Source organism: Molothrus ater, chromosome 30, assembly GCF_012460135.2.
Source record: "Molothrus ater isolate BHLD 08-10-18 breed brown headed cowbird chromosome 30, BPBGC_Mater_1.1, whole genome shotgun sequence".
NCBI lineage: Eukaryota > Metazoa > Chordata > Aves > Passeriformes > Icteridae > Molothrus > Molothrus ater.
Window position 1 is genome coordinate 546,853 of NC_050507.2, and position 19,673 is coordinate 566,525.

Here is a 19,673-nt window from a genome sequence, read left to right on the forward strand (position 1 = left end):
AAACACATCACCCCAGGTTTCTGAAGCAACTTTTAATTGGAGATAAGAGTAAACAACAGTATAAAATGGTAACAACTTTGAGAAGTTTCCAAAATTCTGCTCCTGATTGACCGTTCCATTGCCCCCAAGTACCATTGAGTAAAAAAAGAGAAGCAAAGCCCACAGCGTGGCTGCTCTTCCAGCCCTGGGTTCCTCCACAGCTCTAACATCAGAGCAGCAACAATCACTTGTCTCAGAGTACAGGGCCAAAACATCTCATTTTTTGGAGAGTTAAACCCAGCCCACCAGTTCTGATCCTCCCTCCGATCCCAGCTTAGCCAACTGAATCCAGTAGGTCTAGAGAAGTCCTCAAACCCACAATTTGCAACAGGAAGAAAACAATTTAAAACGCCTGGATTATGCTGGTTATCTCAGGGGCAATAAACCACCCCCCCACCCCCTTGCAGAAGGCTTTGGTCAAGACTTCAGAGGGGTTTGCAGCACCAAAAGAGGCAGCAGACGCTGGCCTGGTCCCTGGTGGCAGCAGAGATGAGCAGCTGGGACCTCCCCAGCAGCCTGGGGCGAGGCAGAGCAGTGGTTCTGGGTTAGCACAGTTCAAAGCTCAGCTGGGAGCAGGGTCTCTGCCTCACCCAGGGCAGCTGGCACGTGGAACCTGCGTTCTCTGTGCTCTGAAGTGGCTCCTGGAGAGCATCAAGAGCTGCTGCAGCTGCCGGGAGTGAACCGTTGCTGAGTGGCACCGAACCCTGCGGTCCAAACCTGCTCTGCCTCGAGCTGATCCCAGTAAAAGCCAGTTTGTCACAAACAAAGACACCTCTGCAAATATCAACAGAACTCAGGAGTGTTTCCTTGTCCTTCTGAAGTACAAAATGGCTTGAAGTGAAATCTGCAGCTTTGTTTTTGCCCCCGTCGTTGGCTTCATCCCTTGTGCCGTGCAAAGCCTCTGACTGGTCAGGGTTGTGCCCGTTTCAGGTCTGCTGGAGGTTTCTGGGGAAGGGGTTTTTGATTAAAGATCACTTGGGAATGTGGAGCTCAACACAACTAGATATTGAAAGAGAAGTTCGTGTTTGCTCAAGGCCAGCCCAGGGCCTTACTCCTCTCCTGTCCACTGGCCAGCGGCCACGTGGCCGTTCAGGCGGTTGGAACCGTTACTGGAAGTGCTGAAAATTCCTTTTGTGCTGTTGGAAGTCACATCCTCCTCCTCAGAGCTGCTCTCCACGTCACTGCGGTCATCCTTGGATACCTAAACATTGCCAGTGGAATTGGGGAGTGGGAGAGGAGAAGGGGAGTTGAAAAATTGACAGAAACCAGCAGTTAGAAGGTTGTGTCCCTGTGATGAACCACCTTCACTCACATCTACATCCTACATCTGAGCCTGGCTCAGTTCAAGCTCCCAAGAAGGAGCCTGTCATCACATTAGGAGCAAGACACAGACACCGAAAAAGACAATTTGCAAAGATGAGCTCCATTTTCCAAATATTCTGTGTATCTGTGAAAGCACTTCACTCTTGTTCTCACCAGATCAGATGATTCTACAGATCTGGCGTTGTTCTTGTCTTCCAAGGGCTCCTCTCTAGATCAGTTAAAGGCCATTTTTCTAAACCATTTGTTTTGAATCAAAAATTTCTCATGCCACAATCACAAGTGGGTCCAACAACCAAAAACCAGGAATGTGTCAGTTTGAGAGAGAACATTTTGTCCTACAGGGAGCAGCTTTGCTATTTTAAAAATTAAGCAGCTTTATTTATCACATCACTGCTCCAACAGAGCACCTCCATTTCCACAGCCCGTGCTTCATCTGGGAGAGACCATTTAGGAGCAGGAGCCTGTTTGGACAGGGCATGGGAGAACAAAGACAGTGTCTGATCCAGCAAACACCTGTTCAGAGCAGGAGCAGCCTCAGCTCAGGGACCCAGATCTGCTTACAGAGCCTGCCTTAGTTCAGAGACTGCTGCAAATCCAGCTCTGTTGGACTTGCACGTGGGATTTTGAACGTTCCCAGCAGGAAGGGAGGGGAAGAGCCCATAAACCCGGCCCCAGCTGCAATCACACACCTGGGGTGGTGGCAGGTGCCAGAGCAAACCTCCCCAGTGTGAGCTGGGCCTGGAGAGCAGCCCCTGCTCTGCCCAAGGCAGCTCCTCACTCCCCTCCCTCTGCAGCCTCAGTCACTCCATGTGCCAGCACTCTGGCTTGCAGCTTTCCAAGGAGTCCAGGATTTCACTCTCCTGGAGTCAGGGTTAGGGCTCTGCAGCAGCAGGAAGTGGTTGAACTCCAGGGAAGATCTGGCTGGAAGCCAGGTGAAGTTAATGATCTCCAGGAGCTTTTTGGATGTCCTGGCTTCTGCCTGTTGCCAGAACTTCTGCTATCTTTTCACAATCTCCTGCTATATTGGAAGTTCAAAGGGTCACTGGAAGGAAGCAGAAATCCCTTGACATTTTTTCTGTTCTTGGGGGAGAAGTGGCTGTTCACTCCTTTTCACAAGAAGGAGTGAATTCCTCCTGCCCTCTGCCCCTCAGTGTGGTGCTGATGGGGAGCAAAGACAGAAACTGGAGTGTGTGGGTGTGTAAAAGCACAAAGTGAAGGTTGTGCAGGCAGGTGACAGCAGGTGAGAACAGACCCCAGGACACTGCTCTGACCTTTGGAAAAAACAGGATTTTAGCACTCTGTCAGGACCAGGGAGAGAAGGAGAAGGCACCAGGGCTCTGCTTTTGTCTTGGGGCCTCGACACAGACGTGTTTCAGTGAACAAACAGAAACACAGGTCACACTTACATGCACAGGGTGAAACTGTCCAGCTCCAATCTGGCACAGAGAAAAGGAGAAAAGAATGAAGAAGACAGAGCTTAGAGTCCTTTCTCTGGCTAGGTCACCTGGACAGGAGAGAACCAAGGAAAGGGAAAAGGTGTAGAACTCAGGATACAGAAACAGCTGCAGAGAATGAAAATCAGGCATTTGTAGCAGCAGCTGTGGGGAACAGATGAAGAGCTCGTACCCTGAAACCTGCTTGCCCCCAGAGCCAACCAGAATAATTATATTTTTCAAGGCCACATTCCATGTGTAGAGGCAGCTAAAGTCAAACACAAAATAATGCAGAGCCATCAGGGAAACCCAGATCAGAATATCAATATCTGATAGGAAAAAGCATTTGTGCTACTAAATCAGCTTTTTTGCTGGTTTCATAGAATCATGCAATGGTTTGGGTTGGAAGGACCTCAAAGCTCACCTTGTTCCACCCCCTGCCATGGGCAGGGACACTTTCCACTATCCCAGGTTGCTCCAAGCCCTGTCCAGCCTGGATGATCTTTAAGGTCCCATCCAAGCCAGGCCATTCTGTGATTTTTGACAGCCAGCAAACCCCACTGAATCCCTGGGAACCTTTTCCCTCAGCTCAGTGCCTGCACTGGCAGACAGAAGCCAGTGAAGCAGCACAATCCCAGCACATCCCAAGGACCAGCTGATGTTGGAAAACATCCTCTATGTCCATGCTGTTGTCCAAAAGAGAGCCTGCTACCACCTTAAATTCCAGAGTGCACAACAAAAGTGTCATAATTGCCATTTTAGGACATTTGAGTGTACTGTAAAATGGAGTTATCCCCCTGCACGCCCAGGAGAGACTCCCTGCCTTTGAACACACGTGGGAACTCACAAGTGCAGAGCAATCAAGGTAAAAACCACCATTTTTGTGAACTCTTGATGCAAGTCCCTTAAGAACCAACACCAGCCCTCACTGAAAAGCTCAATTTCTCACGATTTCTTAATGGGGCTTGTAGGAATGATGAGCCAGAAGCCTCCCTCAGGCTTACCTTGCCCCTCACCAGGGCCTTGGAGGCCGTGCGGATGATGAGGTAAGACCAGATGACGTGCAAGACCTGCAAGGTCACCAGGAGCCCATTGAACAGCCACCAGGAAGGGTAGGGACCGATCAGCTCCCAGCTTTCAAACAGGGTCGTGTTCAAAATCCTGAAAGAGATCCAGAAACACATTTGAGATCAGCTGTGCTCGGCTCCGACTGGAGGTGCCAGGCCAGATGCACAACAGTTTGTGTCTCACTGAGCATCTGCTGCTCTGCTCCTGCCAGAGTCAGGAGACTGAGTAAAGCTCATTAGGAGCATTTGAACTGAGCAACAAAACAGAACATGTGAATGTGCTGCAATTTGGTTACACACACGGGATCTGCTGCCAATTTTCTTCTCCAAAGCACAAGCATTTATTTATAACAACTTCACAGGAAGTGATGTCAGGCTGCTCTGGTCACCAAAACAACTGTTAACACCTTCCTGCTTGGGCAGCTTTCACCCAGATTTAAAGATCAAAAATCATATCAAAAATAGGCTGGGCACAGGAGCTGCTCAGGGACTGTCCCTCTGTGAGGCTGTGGCCAGCTCTGGGCCCTCACAGCAGGGAGATATTGAGGGGCTGGAGAGCATCCAGAGCTGGAACAGCTGGGGAAAAGGGGGTTCAGGGGGGCCCTTCTGGCTCTGCACAACTCCCTGACAGGAGGGGGCAGCTGGGGGGTGTCAGGCTCTGCTCCCACTGACAACAGGACAAGAGGGATGTGCCAGGGAACATTCAGGTTGGACATCGGCAGCAATTTCTTCATGGAAAGGGTGGTGAGGCACTGGAAGGGGCTGCCCAGGGAGCTTTGGAGTCCCCATCCCTGGAGGTGCCCAAGGAACAGCTGGACATGGCACTCACTGTTTCGCTGGGGATTGCTCGCAGCTGGACTCAGTGGTCTTGGAGGGCTTTTCCACCTCAAGGATTCTGGGATCAGGAAGGAATTTTGTCCCCAGAAGGGCTCCCTCCCTCCCTGGGTGCTCTTCTCTTCCCTCAGAGTTTTATAGATTCCTCCAGCCAGGCTGGAAGACTCAAACCTGCTTTATGGCCCAAGCCTTGTGTTTCTTTCATTACTGTTTTGCTGTTCTTGTTGCTGGGAGTTATTACCAGTCCTTCAGCAATTTAATAAACACTTTAGATTTTATGATGCAGAGAGGTATGGAGAGACCTTTAACAACCACATTAATTTCACACAGCTTTTAACACAAGAAAAGCAAAACAAGCTTTTCAAACAAGAACCAAAATCCCCCAAAAGGCAGCTCCAGAAGTATTTAACTCCTAGCAGGTTTATGAAAGAATGAAATGCAATTCCAGAGATCTGCTGATGTTTTACTTTACTAATTAGGGAAGGGAATACACGTGCAGGGTCTGCAGTGCTGCTGCAGCTTGCCAGATTCCTCTACAAAGCTGAGGAGTGACATTACAGCCAGTGGAAAACACATTAAAGATTTACAGGATGCTGAGCACTGGTGTGAGGTAAGAGCATCCCCTCATGACAGGCAGCAGCTGCTAAAGCAAATCTCTATTTTGTCCCTGGAAGGAGCCTATGAAGAAATAGGAATTAAAGCTTTTCTTCATCCAGAGTCCTTTGGTGCATTTACTGGAAAACAAGCAAGAGCTTTAACTGCAACCCTGATGCTAAAATGAAAGGATTGTTGCTGCCTACCAGGCACCCAGAAAAAATAGGAATGCCAGGTGCCCATGGCCTAGGAAATAAATGCAAGCAGTAAAATGCTGTAAGCAACTGCCACCACACACAATAAATGGACAACAGCTCATTAACCAAAGCACTGCTCCAGGTCTGACCTACTGAGGTGAGAGGGAATCTCATTATGGGATGATTCTCTCTAAGCCAATTATCCAGGGTTTTACCTCCCAAGAAACCTCAGACCTATTTCAGGCTCTGAATAGTCACGACACGAGGACAGGACAGAAGTGTCATAAGAATCAGAAACTGCAGTGATGACTAAGCCAAACACAAACAAAAATGACCTCAAGAGACTGTGCCTCACTTGTAATTATTTCTAGAACTTCTTCAGAGAAGCAGAGAATCCTTCAAGCCTCTCAGAGCAATTCTGGCTGACTCTGCCATCACTGCAGCAGGGGAGGGGCAGCTGTGATGGGACTCTGGGATCCTCCTCCAGTCCCTCAGCTGACTGGGGAGAGATTTCTTCATGTGCCTACTCAAACCTGCTGCTCCAAACAGCACCTGGGCCATGTGCTGCTTCAGGCTGCCTCGAGGGACAGCTGGGATGCTTGGGGAAAGCCTAAAACAAAGGCTCTGCTGAAAGGATTGGGAGAACAAGCAAGAGCTCCCAGCTCCAGTGCTTACCAGAAAGGGTAAATGCCCAGGCGGGTCACGATGAACACGACCCCAAAGAGCATGAAGAAAGCATCACACAGACGTTGGTACTTGGCATAATTGGCCAGTTTTGCAGCCTACAAGAGACAATAAACATGCAAATGTTATTCCCTTTGTGCACTCCTGTAATTACCGGGCTGGAGAGAGGCAAAAGATTCTCAATCACATTTGCACAGTTTGGAACAAAGAGGGATTATTACATTCTATTAGTATTTTTATACTGTTATTTACATGGTCCTACAAGGATAATGGGAGGGACTATTTACAAGGGCTGGAATGCCAGGACAAGGGGGAATGGCTTCCAACTGCCAGAGGATACAATCACCCTGTCTGAGAGGGTGGGGAGGCCCTGGCACAGGTTACCCAGAGAAGCTGGGGCTGCCCCATCCATGCAAGGGTCCAAGGCCAGGCTGGATGGGACTTGGAGCAACCTGGGACAGTGGAACTGGGTGATCTTTAAGGTTCCTTCCAACCCAAACCATTCCATGGTTTTTTGACTCTCAGCACCCAAGCGGTTTGGAGGAAAAGCTGACAAGGCAGGATCAGCAGCACGAATTTCATGGCACATTTAAAGCAGTTTATCAAGAACAAGGAATGTCAGCTTGCTCCCCTGAGATCACACCAGCATTAGGGATGCCAAGATTTGAGAGGAAATTCACCTCCAAGAGGAAATCTGAAGCATCATGGAGGCACAGCACCAGAGTTCCAACCCGCACCATGTTATTCATGTATGAGAACGTGATCAGTCCAATCGTGGCCAGGTGATGGACGAACATGATCAGGAAGTCCTGGAAACAGGAAAACCAGGAATGAAGATTCTTTGGTTGTCACACAAATGCAAAAGTTTGGAACAGAGCCACCCAACTGAGTCACTGGGGTCACAGGATTCCTTCAGTTCAGGCTGTGACTCCACAGCAATCACAGCTCATCACACTCCCACCATCTCCACAACAGCTTCCAGAAAGATCTCTCAGCTTGGTGCTGCTGAAGTCAGAGCTCTGCCTGCTCAGTCTCTCTGGCACACACAGAGCTGTACCTGCAGACCCCACAGATGAGATTCAGAGGACAAGGTGACCCTTATTTTTATCTCCTTCTGGTTTTCAGACACACTGAAGTCCCCTCAGCTCCTGGGACACATTCAAAGTGCTGCTACTGCTGTCAGTGACCAAACCCTGCCAGGGCAGAGCAGGCACAGAACACCAGGTAAACTCAGCAGGAAGAACAAAAAATGTTTACAATGCACAATATTCAGGGCTGGTTTGCACTTCAGCCCCTGGCTCCCTGTACCTCACCCAGCTGCCGTGGGGAATGTCATGCACTTGTTAAAGTCAAAATGAAATATTACAAACACAGTCCCAGAGGTTGTTCATCACTCCCTGTCTGCAGCTCCACTGTATTCCACAGTGCTCCACCTGCTCATATTTCAGCACAAAAAGCCTGGGTAAACTTGTTTTTTAACAGCCAATGCAAAAATTGGGATAATTTGCTGCTTTGCAGCTCATGTAAAGGAAGCAATAAGCCAGGATTTACTGGGGACTGTTCTCCAACAGCAACAATAAGCAAATCCTGGAACGCAGCATGACAGAATTAGATCTGAGCAACTGCAACCACTCATCATCTGCTCCTCACACAGATGAGAAATTCCTTTCAAAACCCCAGTTATTATTTCCTTAGTGTTTGCCATTTCCTCAGCAACTTCAGCAAGGTACTGCTTTGAGCAGCTTTGAGCAGCTCATTTTCTTGCAAGCCTTTCAGTTAAATCTATTTTTAGGCAATGATTTGTTAACTTTGGATTGGGAGGTATTGAGTGAAGCTGCTCTGTCCCCTGGAAGGTGAAAGGAACTCAAGGATACACCAGGTCAGCCTTGCTCCTCCCTTTTTCTCAGCGCTCACAAAGGTGTAAATGAGGAAGAAAACATAATTATCACTACATTTTGGCTTTCCTGCCATGCACACTCCCCTTTTTTGTTAGTCCTATCTCTTATTATTGTTTTCATTATAGCTATTGAGTTGTTAATGCAATTCTGGGTCATCTCACCTTCCGTTTAATGTCTGTAAACTGAGAAAACATGAGAGACCAGTAGAAGGCCAGCTCCAAGATATAGTAATAATAAAGCCTGGATGTTAGAGGCTGGAAAACACAGAGAGAAAAGTACAATAAATAAAATAATTCAAATTTTACATTCAAATCACTTTCTTCCTTCCTCCTTTTCCATCCCACTTTAACAATCTCAGCAGCAAATAAACATAAAGTAACTGAGTCAGATGTATCTGAGGAAACCCTGCTGCTGCCAGACCTAACCAGGATGTAAAGGCACAAAGAGTAAATGGCAGAGTTTTAATCCAGTATCAGTAACAAAAATAAAAACTGAAATTGTCCAAAAAGTTGGAATTTAGGAGGTGTTTCTCTCATACCTGGAAAGGGTAGTTGTACCAGCACTGTCGTGTGTCCCAAAACCAGGGTGCCTAAAGGGAACAGGTAGGTCTTTATTATATATAAATAAGAAGTTGTATAAAACCCCAGTTTGTACTGGGTGTTTTCCTCCCCAGCACCTAAAGTCACCTGGCACTGGCTCACTGAAATTCCACCTTTATTCTGCCTTTATACTGTAAAAAAGCCTAGTGATTTAAAGTCTAATTTGTGCTGTCAATGTGAGGTCTGCTGCAATGGAAATTTCTAGAATAATCATACAGCTCTAATAATAATAAAGAGTCAAGGAGATGAACCTGTATCCCTTCAAGAGGGAAAGAGAAAAAAAGGAGCAGCTCTCCATAGCTAAGAAAACCCAAACCCCACCTTGTTTTTTTCCAGCATTCTGGGGTAACATGTCAAATAATTTTCTGTTATTTCCAAAATGACAGATCTGTACAGAAGCTTCCCTACAGTGTAAAGAAGGTCTTGAACAGAACCCCCAGGAGCCCAAATCAGGGATCATTCAACTGCAACCCCACAGAACAACAGCGTAGGTGACAGAGCAACTCACCGTCCAGAGAAACCTGATTCCATAAAAAAATATACTGAAATAAAATGTAAATCTCCACCTGGAAAAAGAAGTAAAAAATAAACTTAGGACATAGAATCAAGTTTTGGTTAGCATTTGTGAAATTAATTTCAATAATTGGGGAAAATCTGACAAAATCTGACACCTGAAAAGCCTTCACCCACCTTCATTTCTAAACATTTCAGGTAACACAAACCTATTGCAGAGTTTTCACACCACACTTGGGTTTGCATCAACAGCCAGGTTTGAAACTCAGGGTGAACATGCATCATTCCATATTTAAGAGATAACAAGATAACAACAAGCAAAGCTGTTGTCACCCAGAGATATCCTGATGTATGCATTTTTCCCTCTTACCTTGTGGCTTTAGGTAGACAAAACCATACTGGGGGAGGAATTGAAAGTTACTGGAAAGGAAAGAAACCAGCAGAGGAGAAACAAGTCAGGAAAAAATGCTGAGGTTCTACTGCACTACAGAGAAAACTGCAGGAGCTTGGAGGGAACAGGGAACAAAGAATGGGGTGAAGAGAAGAGAAGGAAACCAAGGAGTGTCTGGGACTGGGAAAGCCAGAAAGTGGGAATGGGAACGAGCTCTGGATGGGAATGGGGCCTGCAGGAGTGTCCCAGGGCATTCACAGCCAGTGTGGGCATGGGGACACACAGACGGGGGACAGGGACACAAGGACAGGGCAAAGGACACACAGGCACAGACATGGACACAGACACACAGACATGGACACAGACACATGGACACACAGACATGGACACAGACACATGGACACACAGACATGGACACACAGACACATGGACACACAGACATGGACACAGACACACAGACATGGACACAGACACATGGACACACAGACATGGACACAGACACACAGACATGGACACAAATGCAGAGACAGGGACACACAGGCAGAAAGACACAGACACATGGACACACAGACACATGGACACACGGACACACGGACATGGACACACAGACACATGGACACACAGACACATGGACACACAGACACATGGACACACGGACACACGGACACACGGACACACGGACATGGACACACAGACACATGGACACACAGACACATGGACACACAGACACACGGACACACGGACACACGGACACACGGACACACGGACACATGGACACATGGACACACAGACACAGACACACGGACACATGGACACACAGACACACGGACACACAGACACACGGACACACAGACACACGGACACACGGACACAGACACACGGACACAGACACACGGACACATAGACACACGGACACACGGACACACGGACATGGACACACAGACACATGGACACACGGACATGGACACACAGACACATGGACACACAGACACACAGACACACGGACACACGGACATGGACACACAGACACATGGACACACGGACATGGACACACGGACACATGGACACACAGACACACAGACACACGGACACACGGACACACAGACACACGGACACACAGACACACGGACACACAGACACACGGACACACAGACACACGGACACACAGACACACGGACACACAGACACACGGACATGGACACACAGACACATGGACACACGGACACACGGACACAGGACACACAGACACACGGACACACGGACACACAGACACTCCCAAGTGCCACAAAGGACCTGGCCCAGTGTCTAAAGCCGCCCAGCACTGACCCCTGTACCCCGTTCTGGTCTCTCAGGCATGCCCACAAAATATTTCAGAATTTCACAGCCTCCTTTAACTGCCCTGTTTGCTGGTACAGGAATTTTGGCCCTGGTCTGGCAGAGCACTGCCCCCAGCTCATCTAGAGCTCTGAGATGAAGCCCCTCTGCACAAACATACATGCTCTCACAAAATTTAGTGAGGGTGGTGGGTTTGTCCTGGTTCCTCCGATGCCGAAACCAGCGCTGGATCTTTCGGACATCCCAGTCCAGCTGCTTGGACAAGCCTTCTAACCTTTTTCCATCTGGAGACTGAAGGAAAATGAAACAAATGTCATTTCTCCCACTCCTTAAGCTACTTTGAGTCCTGCACTATGACAGAAATAATGCACAGATAACAAAAAGCACACCAGGAAGGGACCACAGAGTCTGGAAGCAAGAACCCATTGCCACAAATGGTCGTTCAGGGTTAACCTTCATAAGCCACTAATTACTTAATTACTCAGAATGGTTTTGGTTGAGCATTTCCTCACCTATTTCATCAGCTGACAGCACATTAAGACAAGGGATGTGACTGTTCTGTCTGATAATTTGGGGGAGGAGCTGTTAAAGTGTTCTGTCCTACCTGTTAAAGCTGCACATCAATTCAAACAGCCCAGAACTCGGCAGCAAAGCTTAAAATGTTTAAGGTTTGCTACTCACAGCAAGGACAGGGAAACTTTAAAGTAAGAGTTGGTTTAACACAGTAGATATTTGATTATTCCATAAAGGCACTGTAGTAATTGTGTTATTTCTGTTATCAAAATTCATAAATGAAAATATATTTGAAGACTGAAGTACTTCAATGACAAATATAGACGTTATATATCCCTGTTCTCCACCTGTCTGAATGAACATAAATGGATTTATCAAAGTGAACCAAACCTGGTAGCTCCCTCTATAATAGCCCAGGAGTGAGATAATTCAGACCAACTCTGCCAGGAAGCTCTACCACTGAAAGATGATAACACATTTTACTATTTGAGTTACATACCAACCACAAAAACGATGCAGAATGTTGATTTAATAAAAAATCATCAGTTCACCCAGCTGAAAATCAAAATCAGAGTAATTTGATTTTCAGCATTGAGACCGTGACTGTCCTGTCAATCCACCACACATCCCTCAGCACTTTCCTGGGATTTAAGGGTGGGGAAAGCACCCTGACTCCAAGGGGAATGCAGAGCTCCCAGCCCAGAGCAGCAGTGAAATCCTTCCCCTGCACCAGGGCCACCCCCAGCCTGACTCCCCACACCCCACAGCACACGGGCACAGTTAAAGGTTCCATCAGCCAGACAAATTCTGCACAGCCTGTGACCTCCTGCGTTTTCTAAACATTAATTTCAAGGACATCCCCTGCATTAAAGTTCTCCCAGCAAAGGGCATCAGATTCTGGGGATTTTTCAATTCCAAATGCCTCAAAACTTCAATGTTCCCACAAGGCAAGTTTTTTGAAGTTTCCCTTTATCTGCTCCAGTAGATGAGGTTCAGCATCAGCAAATCTCAACAGAAAACCTTCCATTTTGTTATCTTTAATGAAAATCGATTGCACTTATTCAATGCTGGATAAAGTACAGTGGGATTCTGTAAATCTGCAGGCCTGTGAGCTTAAGGGAAAGAAGGAAACAACCCAAAGAAAACACCTCCAGCCACCATTAAATGTCCTGCCCTTCATCAGGACATCCTTCACTGGCTGAACACCTCCCTGAATAATCCCCATCCACTGGCAACTGCTGTCCAGCTTTACAGTAAATGGCAAAAATGAGAGGAAGACTTTCACAATAAAACCAATAAAAATCAGAAAAAGAACTGAGCTCAAGAAAAAGAGGAACACGTTCCCAAAAAAGTGGAAGATGCTGGGAAATTTCTTGTTAAACCAAGAATCCCCACTGTACAACTTGGACCAAAGGCAGGGAGCTGAAGGAAGCAGCTCAGGCCTATCAATCAGGGGAACATTTGTATCCCAAAGAAGATTCTTCTGTGCACAAAACCATAGGGGAGTGAACTCCCATACAGGGAATTTACTTTGCTACCAGAAGGACGGGCCAGAGGCAAAGTAAAACCAGACCGAGCCCACTTGTGGAAGCAGAGGGTGAAATGTGCATCTCAATCCAGAAAAGTGGAAGCAAAAAGCCCCCCCCGAGACACTTCCAGGCCTCCATTCCCTTCGGGATGGAGGAGGAATTTGAAGCGTGACTCACCTTAGTGATGGATGTAAACACTTTCTCTAAAATTGCATTGGGCTGGGCTCTGTGAGGTCCACTGTCCTGAATGCCAAGGTTTATGGCACATGGCTTGGCAATAAACCTGCAAGAATTGCCCAGAAAGAGCTGGATTAAAACAAGATATTTATTTCCTTCCTCTGCCTGAATCACAAGGACCTGGATTTGTCAGCACCTGCAAAACCTGGTGAAAAAGCTTTTGAAATCTCCATCCCACTGCTTCCCAGGTGAAGAAACTTCTTTTATTAGTCCATGTGGTAACTACAGACACCACATACTGTGCACACCAGAATGAAAAATTAAATCTTAATGCCCTTGGCTTGTAAGGATCTGAATGTGCTCCCCAGGGAGATTCTCATTCCTCAGCAATAAAACAATAGACTGATAGCAGTCTGCTGTGGACAGAAATGCTGGAGATGAAGCCCTAAAACAAAGCATCTTGTTCCCAAAATAGGCCTTGGTGTCACATAGCTCAGGAAAAAGGGAAGTTCAAGTGACACAGCTCCCAAAAGTAACTTTTTCTTGGGGGAAAAATAAAGTGGCTCGTTTCCTTCAGGACAGACAGGAGATGCAAGTACCCCAGTCTGAAAGATCCCTGATCTCGGGATCTCATCCATCCCACGTGCTCTGTGTATTCCAAACTCATTTAACTCTTCCTGGATTTTACAGCACAGACTCTGGAAACAAGCCTGGGTTTGAAATAAAACAAATAGAAACATGATCCAAATGGCCAGGTTTTGCTGCACGTTTGTGTCAGAATGGGCTCAGGGTTCAGAGGGAAATGTCTGCATTACCTGACACGTGAATTGTTCCTCTCCTGTTGGTGGGCAAAAGGAGCAAAATTCAGTATCTTTTAATCAGTAATTTTGAGGAAGAACCTGTTTCTCAAACTGATTTTGAAAATCATTTGAACCATTAAAACCATTTTGCTTTCACAGAGAGATTGTTTCAGAGAGAGCTAAAATTACACATATTTAGGAGCCTCCCAGTGCCACCAAGCAGAAAATGCTGCTTTTTCCAACCACAATTGTTACAATTTCTCCTTGTGTTTAAAAGGAAAGATTAAAATTCAAGAGAATCGTGCCTTTAAGTGCTCCAACAGTAATTATTCTCAGGAATACTCACTGAGTGCTTCAGGAACAAATATCTGTGGCTGGGTTTAAGAACAGTCCCAGGTCGTGGAGTTTTCCCTTGAGGAATTACAGATCAGCTTGTGACTGATCCCAAAGGAACACCCAGCTCTCAGAAAACACTAAACAAACCACAGTCACTCTGGGCCCAGCCTTCCCTGTCTGCCCCAGTTCTCCTGTGTCTCCATCCAGGATCTGTGAGGTTAAAAATCCCTCCAGGATCATCCGGCCCAAGCTGTGCCTGATCCCCTCCTTGTCCCCAGCCCGGAGCACCGAGTGCCACATCCCTGGACACCCCCAGGGATGGGGACTCCAAACCTCCCTGGGCAGCCCCCTCCAAGGCCTGACCACCTTTTCCATGAAGAAATTCCTCCTGGTGCCCAACGGGACCCTCCTGTCAGGAGTCGTGCAGAGCCACAAGGTTCCTCCCCCTGAGCCTCCTTTCCTCCACGCTGAGCCACTTTCCCACCTCCCTCAGCCTCTTCTCATGCTCCAGACCCTTCCCAGCTCTGCTCCTGTCTCTGGACATGCTAAACTACATTTCAATGCCCACAGCTTAAAAAAAAAAATTAAAAAATAAAAAAGGAAGGAGTGATTTCCTTTGAGCTTGGCTCCAAAGGCTCACAGCTTCCGCCATAGTCCAGACCACCAGCCAGAAATCCTGTCCTGATGTTGTGAAACATTTGGCAAGACCCCCATAAAAATGTAAAAAATATCAAGTATTAAATGTCTTTATTCTCTGCTTTCCTGCAGGATATGCCACAAGTGCAGCACAGAAGTTCACACATGAACTTGCAGGTGGAATATGAAGTGAGTGGTGAATCCCCTGCTCAGACAGGGAAATCCCAAGCTGACCTCCTATTTAGGTAAACTCAGCAAGGTGAACTCACACTTCAAATTTTTGGTCCCAGAGCAGGTTTTCAGATGTGTTTTGCACTGAATCCCACAGTGACAAAGTTCTGCACAGCCCCAAAATAGCCAAAAATGCTGCCCAGACAGCAGAATTTCCATTCTCGGGGATTTTCAAACTGAACAGCAGAAGACCATGGGTGACCTGAATTGCCAGAACACTGGCCTTGCTTTGAGGAGAGGACTGGGTGAGGTGGCCTTGAAAGGTCCCTTTTAATCTAAATGATTTTATGATCCTCAACGAACTATACCCAAGGTCAACTTACTGCCAACACCTTCCAGCAAGAAACTCTCATCATATAAATTCTTCTATGAAACCTTTATCAGCAGGGATCAGCTCACACCCCAGCCTACCCTTTCACACTAGTTGTTAACACACACTGATTTTAAAACAGATTTTCAAGTGCACAGACTCATATGTTAGAACAAATAGTTCTCAGGCATGTTGTGCTTGACAAAAAGGCAAAATCTTTCTTTATGAACATTCCAGTTTGGCTGGTGACTCCTTATTACAGCTCTTAAAAGGAAGAACAATCTCCAAAGTGAGATGTATTGAATATGCATTTTTGAGTTTGTCTTTCCATAATCTCTCAATTTTGCTGCGTTAAGATTTAACCAATCCTCACCCTCTCACTTTCCACTGTCTTCACCTTCCTCTATGAGTCCTGCCTCACCCCTACAGTCATTAACTGCCCACAGACAGACAAATGAATTATTATTTTGTCAATGCCATGATGTAAAAGGTAGTTTTTAGTGGAATTCTAACTGACAGAAACGTGTCAGAGTTGTAGCACAAAGCACTTCCTCACAGTGAGGAGCTGCAAAAGGAGAGAGAAAAGAAGCAGCTCAACCAAAAGAGCTGCACGAGCCTGTAATTCTCATTCTGAGTCACCAAGTCCAACTGTGAAATGTGTGTCAAGAGAGACATTTGACACAATCAAAGCCTGAATTGGGATAAATGCACCACAGGAGTTTATTGAGACAAAGCGGAACTTTTATGACATGTTCAAAGTGGCTGGAAGAAACAGAAAGGAGTTTATTCAAAGATATGAACTTTTAAAAAAAACAAACTAGAAACTGCCTGAGATGGGCTGTGACAATCTGCTTTCACTTTGGGACACCACTGAGACAAAGCTGAGATCAGGAACAACCCCCTCAGCAAGCAAACCTCAGCCTCTGAGCTTTGCTCAGATGATTTAACTCCACCCTAAATTAACATCACAAAAGAAATTTCATAAACCAGGGAGACGTTATCAGGACACAGTAAATGCTGCCTGGAGCAGTGTGCCATCAGGTGTAGTGCATCTTCCACAACAGCTCCAGGAAAAGAGAATATTCTGCCCCTCATCCCCAGACTGACACCTGGATTAGGAACCTCTCCACAATATCATTTTTATTGTGTCTCACTATCTCCTTTCCTTATGTCCTGGCAAGTACCAAGGTTTGGCCAGGACCAGCAGACACCAAGCTGAGATGGGATTTTGGCAGTGCCATGTGTGTTCCTGGTTCTCTGAAGCCTTTTCCTAAGGGCAGAAAGACAGCAGGGAGAAAAAGAGCCTCTCAATTCCTCACCTCTCTGCTGACCTGCTTCATTTTCCTCCTGTATTTGCCATCTTTTTACTTCATCCCAACCGCCTCTTAATTTCTGAAAGCTCAGGAAAATTCACACTTCTTAAAGAAAACCCACAGGAAAAAAAAAAAAAAAACCTGACTCAATTCCCACTCACTTTAGTCCTGCAGCCTTTTTCATGCTTAGAAAATACCTATGGAATAATGGAATGGTTTGGGTTGGAAAGGACCTTAAAGCTCACCCAGCCCCACCCCCTGCCATGGGCTGAGACACTTTCACTAATCCAAGCTGCTCCAAGTCCATCCAACCTGGCCAACTTCTGCCCTTTCAAGGCAGAAATTTAAGATTAAATCAATGTTTAATGAACTACGTGCACAGCAATACAGGGTGTCTTGGTCCGTTTCACCTAAGGGTTTCCTAAGTAAGCCGCTTTACTAATTAATATCTCTGCCACCCACACACTGCGTGGCTGTGGCAGATCCACACCACACACACACAGGATCTACCTGTGCCCCGGGGCTGAGCTCACGTTTATGGATGCCCAGGTAAATGAGGAATCCCGTTTTACACCTGTTGATGGGCAGAGATGAAGATCCGCACTCACATCCATCGTGCCTGAGACAAGGGAGAGCCACCGAGTATTTAATAATACATTAGGCCATGTGAACGAGCCCTATTTCCTCATCCAGGAACTCAGGGAAAGTACAATAAAGCACACACGGAAGCCAAGCGCGGAGCAGCAGCGCAGCCGCCAGCTCCGTCCGTCACCCTGCGAGGTTCCCCCGGGCAGGAGCAGGAGTAAAAGTGAATTCCTCTATAAAACATGGGATTTTTCTTGGCACCACCTCAGCACTGCCGGACTTGAGGGGCCTCTCGTTATCCAGACCCACGGCAGTAGAGCCCCACGGGCTTGTGCATGTCGCGACAGACACGACTCCCGCGACAGCTTCCCGGGATTACACAATGTCCCCTTTCCACGCACGGAGGGCCTCGCGGAGGCCCCGCAGGGTGCGGGGGAGCCCCCGCCCAGCCACCCCCCGGCCTGGCCCGGCCCGGTGCTCACAGACCCCGGCGCTTCCCGGCCCCGCCGCCCCGGGGGCGGCCCCGCGCTCACCTCTCGAAGAGCAGCCGCACGGCGAAGATGCCGAGCGCCAGCGGGAAGGCGGAGAGGACGTGAGCGGCCCGCGGGTACTGCAGCCCGCTGCCCGGCGGGCCCGGCTCGCCGGCCAGGTCCGCCCACGTCACGTTGTGCGGGAGCCAGAACCGCTCGTTCCAGAACCAGGCCCGCAGCGCCGCCGCCGCGGCCGCCGCCATCTTCCGCCTGCCGCCGCCGCGCTCGGGCGGCCGCCACAGACACGGGGGCGCGGCCGAGCGCCGGCCCCGCCCTGTCCATCACGGCGGCAGCGAATCGGGCGGCAACCCCGGTCCCGAGGGGGCGGTGCTTGGGGAGACCGCGTCCCTCATCGCCTCAGCCCTGCCGCCGCCGCCACACGGTGCCACCGACACGGCCGGGCGGGGCGGGACGAGACCGCGCCTCTCACCGCCCGGCCACGGCCCGTAAGAGGCGGGCTTCGAATACACCGCTCCCCTTGTTGCATCGTCCGCTACAGGCGGTGCGGAGCAGAGACGAGGCAGCGCTCTTTGTCGCCTCGCCCCGCCCCTGCCGGCGGCCGCAGTTCTGGCGGTCACCACAGCCACCAAACGAGGCCAAAACGAGGTCCCGGCGCTCACCGGCACACCTGAGCCCGGCCCTCACTGCGGCCGCCGCTCACGGGGGCCAGGCCGTTGCTCACGGGGGTTCCGTTCCGCGGGACCCCTCGCGCGGCCCGTTACTTTGGAGCATGCGCAGTGCGGCGCCCCCGCGTTCCCGCCCGTGAGGCGCGCGCGGGCTCGTGAGGGAGGAGCGCGTGCACGGCCCCGCCACCCCCTCAGCGCGCCCTGAGGGAGCGGAACCGGAGTGACAGAAAAAAGAGTCACAGAACCACTGAGTTACAGAGCCAGAGCCAGAAAGTGACAGAACCGCAGGGTCACAGAATATACTGAGTTGGAAGGGACCCACGCGGATCATCAAAGTCCGACTCCTGGCCCTGCCCAGGACACCCCAACAATCCCGCCATGTTACGGCCGTGATGTCGATGCACAGTGCTGAGGCCTCGTGGTTTCCACAAGCAGAGACGACTTTTAACTGGTAAAAGTCCTCAAGGCAGCAAGACAGGGCAGCAAACGATCCACGGTTAGTGTAATGTCTCTTTTGGCACCTGTCCAGTGGAGAATAGATTAAATGGCCCATTAAGCACTCAAATGCTATGATAACTAATAGATTCAAGGATAGAGTAATTTATGATCTAGTCACCTTTTTTTTTTTTAAATCAATGACTTTATTTAGAAGTACCCAATGTGCTAATTTCTCCTTGAAGATGTTCAGCTGGATGTGGGCCCCTGTATGTCAGAGACTCACAGATGCCTCAGATTTAACTAGAATTAATGATTTTTTGATTAAAGTCTCTGGTAGTGCAGCCAGTATTGCTTCAGTATCATGTAACCGGGAAGACACAGTAAAATTCAATTGCGTTTCCTTAGAAACAAGCAGTTGGCATATTCCATAAATCCAAGTCCACGACAAATGATCTTCCCTCCCTTTTCAAATAGCACAATTTAGAGTCAGAGAGATCTCTGGTTGCTTAGCAATTTGAGGAAATCTGATACTAAATGGATTTTGTGAGGAGCAGAGAAAGGTGGCAGAAAGCAGCTTGGGTTTGCACATCAGGTTTTTTAGCTTTTCCTTTGTACAAAGCAAGCCTTACTTCTTAATTTAAAAGAAAGGGAAATGAGCAGTAGATTGTGGAACTGCTAACACCTTCCAACTAGGAAGGAGGCTTTTCCCTTCTTCCCAATATCCATGTCATACACATTTCCT

At 48.2% G+C, this 19,673-nt stretch overlaps 1 protein-coding gene across 3 annotated transcripts; it reads right to left on the reverse strand.

The window, feature by feature from the left end:
• Positions 1-17: 17 nt before the first annotated feature.
• CERS5 (ceramide synthase 5) lies at positions 18-18,135 on the reverse strand. Of its 3 annotated transcripts, XM_054517714.1 has the most exons (11): positions 17,871-18,135; positions 13,127-13,232; positions 11,068-11,198; positions 9,177-9,234; positions 8,608-8,658; positions 8,231-8,323; positions 6,852-6,980; positions 6,163-6,269; positions 3,800-3,956; positions 2,769-2,798; positions 18-1,240 (listed from the first exon to the last, which is right to left on the reverse strand). In XM_054517714.1, the coding sequence occupies exons 1-11, from the start codon at positions 18,068-18,070 to the stop codon at positions 1,088-1,090; spliced, it is 1,215 nt and encodes a 404-aa protein (XP_054373689.1). In that variant the 5' UTR covers positions 18,071-18,135; the 3' UTR covers positions 18-1,087. The 3 variants fall into 3 exon arrangements, with proteins under 3 accessions (XP_054373689.1, XP_036255835.1, XP_054373688.1); XM_036399942.2 differs by lacking the exon at positions 2,769-2,798 and having other exon boundaries at positions 17,871-18,132; XM_054517713.1 differs by lacking the exon at positions 18-1,240 and having other exon boundaries at positions 2,766-2,866.
• Between the last annotated feature and the right edge of the window lie 1,538 nt (positions 18,136-19,673).

What these genes read in the sequence shown, in the direction of transcription:
- CERS5 (XM_054517714.1), bottom strand. Translation starts at nt 18,070, where the DNA reads ATGGCGGCGGCCGCGGCGGCGGCGCTGCGGGCCTGGTTCTGGAACGAG. An exon ending in ACTAAATTTTGTGAGAGCAT is followed by an intron (nt 9,235 to 11,067) that starts GTATGTTTGTGC and finishes TTCTTTTTCCAG; the next exon opens with GTGGAGATTTACATTTTATT. An exon ending in CTGGGCATTTACCCTTTCTG is followed by an intron (nt 3,957 to 6,162) that starts GTAAGCACTGGA and finishes GATCTCTTTCAG; the next exon opens with GATTTTGAACACGACCCTGT.